The following is a 1,218-nucleotide window of genomic DNA, read 5'->3' as shown; positions in this document are numbered from 1 at the left end:
CAAGAACAACAATTACTACTACTACTACTACTAATGGTGGACAACCAAAGGCGGTGATGGCTAATGATGCTGGTGTTAAGGAATGGAGTGATTTTCTTGGAACAGCAGCCTGTAATTCTACATTAAGTGGAAGTAATAAAACTGCTGGTGGAGTAAATTGTTCGGATTGGAAATCTCGGGGGTTTATTGAGGGAATATCGGAACGTTCCGATGGATCAAACTCAAAGAGTGAGGTACAACAACAGGTGAATAATCTACAAGGCCAGAAAGATCCAGAAGAGCCACAGGAAGTTGCTTCTTCATTGCATGTAGGAAAGCAAGATGGGAAGCAGGGGAATCAACCGCAAGGGGCTGCAGTGGATCAAGTAAGTCGTCAAGAACAATCAACTGCGAAGGATGAAGGCCCACACAAAGCTCTGGGGACTGAACCCCAATCTGGTGGGAATGCAGAACGTGCGCCGGAAGCATCAAGTACATCCGCACAACTTCCTTCTTCCACTACTGCTCCAGAAGATAACAGCACAACCTCGACACCATCCAATAACGAAACTACAGGAACCAATGCTTCTGGCGCAGACATGGGCACCACTGCCGCATCAGGCTCACAAGAAACCAATTCCACTACTCTGCCGAGCTCCGAAAACACTGTCACTGAAGCACCAACCACCACTCCATCTACTGCTCCCAACGCAGAGATTACCTCTATTGCCTCCGCAGTGCAGAGCAAGGCTAATGCTGACAGCAGCAGTGTCAGTCCTGTGTGGATGCGCACTGCAGCACCTCTGCTTATTGTGGTTGTGTTGTTCTCCGTTACCATGTACTGAACGGTGGGACTCATCTGAGGACAAATAATAATAATGGTTATCCTAACATAATCATGATTGCGTACATCCCCCATGGGTGAATAAACTAATAATCTGTTTATCAGCATTCTCTTTTAATTGGAATATCTTTTCTTTTTACTTTTGTGTGTGTGTGTGTTCTTTTTCTAATAATTCCATTACTTGCTTTTCCGTTGTGTGTTTGCAGAAAACTGGGCTGTTCTGCTCACTGACGGTATACATTTCTTGCTAGTACACACAGATGTGTGTGTGTGCAGTAATTTAATATATAAACTAGAGCCATGGGGTATTGTCTGTGTGTGTTTGGCTCTCTCTCTTATTTGGGTAATGTGGGGTCTTCTCTTTTTTCTTTATATTATGGGTTCATATTATTATC

At 44.1% G+C, this 1,218-nt stretch overlaps 1 protein-coding gene across 1 annotated transcript; it reads left to right on the top strand.

Annotated features, from left to right (window-relative positions):
• Positions 1 to 2: 2 nt before the first annotated feature.
• On the top strand, positions 3 to 824 carry TM35_000641130 (uncharacterized protein; the record flags this gene model as incomplete). The annotated part of the gene is made up of 1 exon (XM_029031054.1): positions 3 to 824. A coding segment is annotated over one exon (822 nt), but the record flags the coding sequence as incomplete, so codon positions are not given.
• Positions 825 to 1,218: the final 394 nt, after the last annotated feature.

This window comes from Trypanosoma theileri, assembly GCF_002087225.1.
Source record: "Trypanosoma theileri isolate Edinburgh chromosome Unknown TM35_Tth_64_V1, whole genome shotgun sequence".
NCBI lineage: Eukaryota > Euglenozoa > Kinetoplastea > Trypanosomatida > Trypanosomatidae > Trypanosoma > Trypanosoma theileri.
The sequence above is the reverse complement of the archived record's forward strand: the minus strand, read 5'-3'. Positions and strand labels throughout refer to the sequence as shown.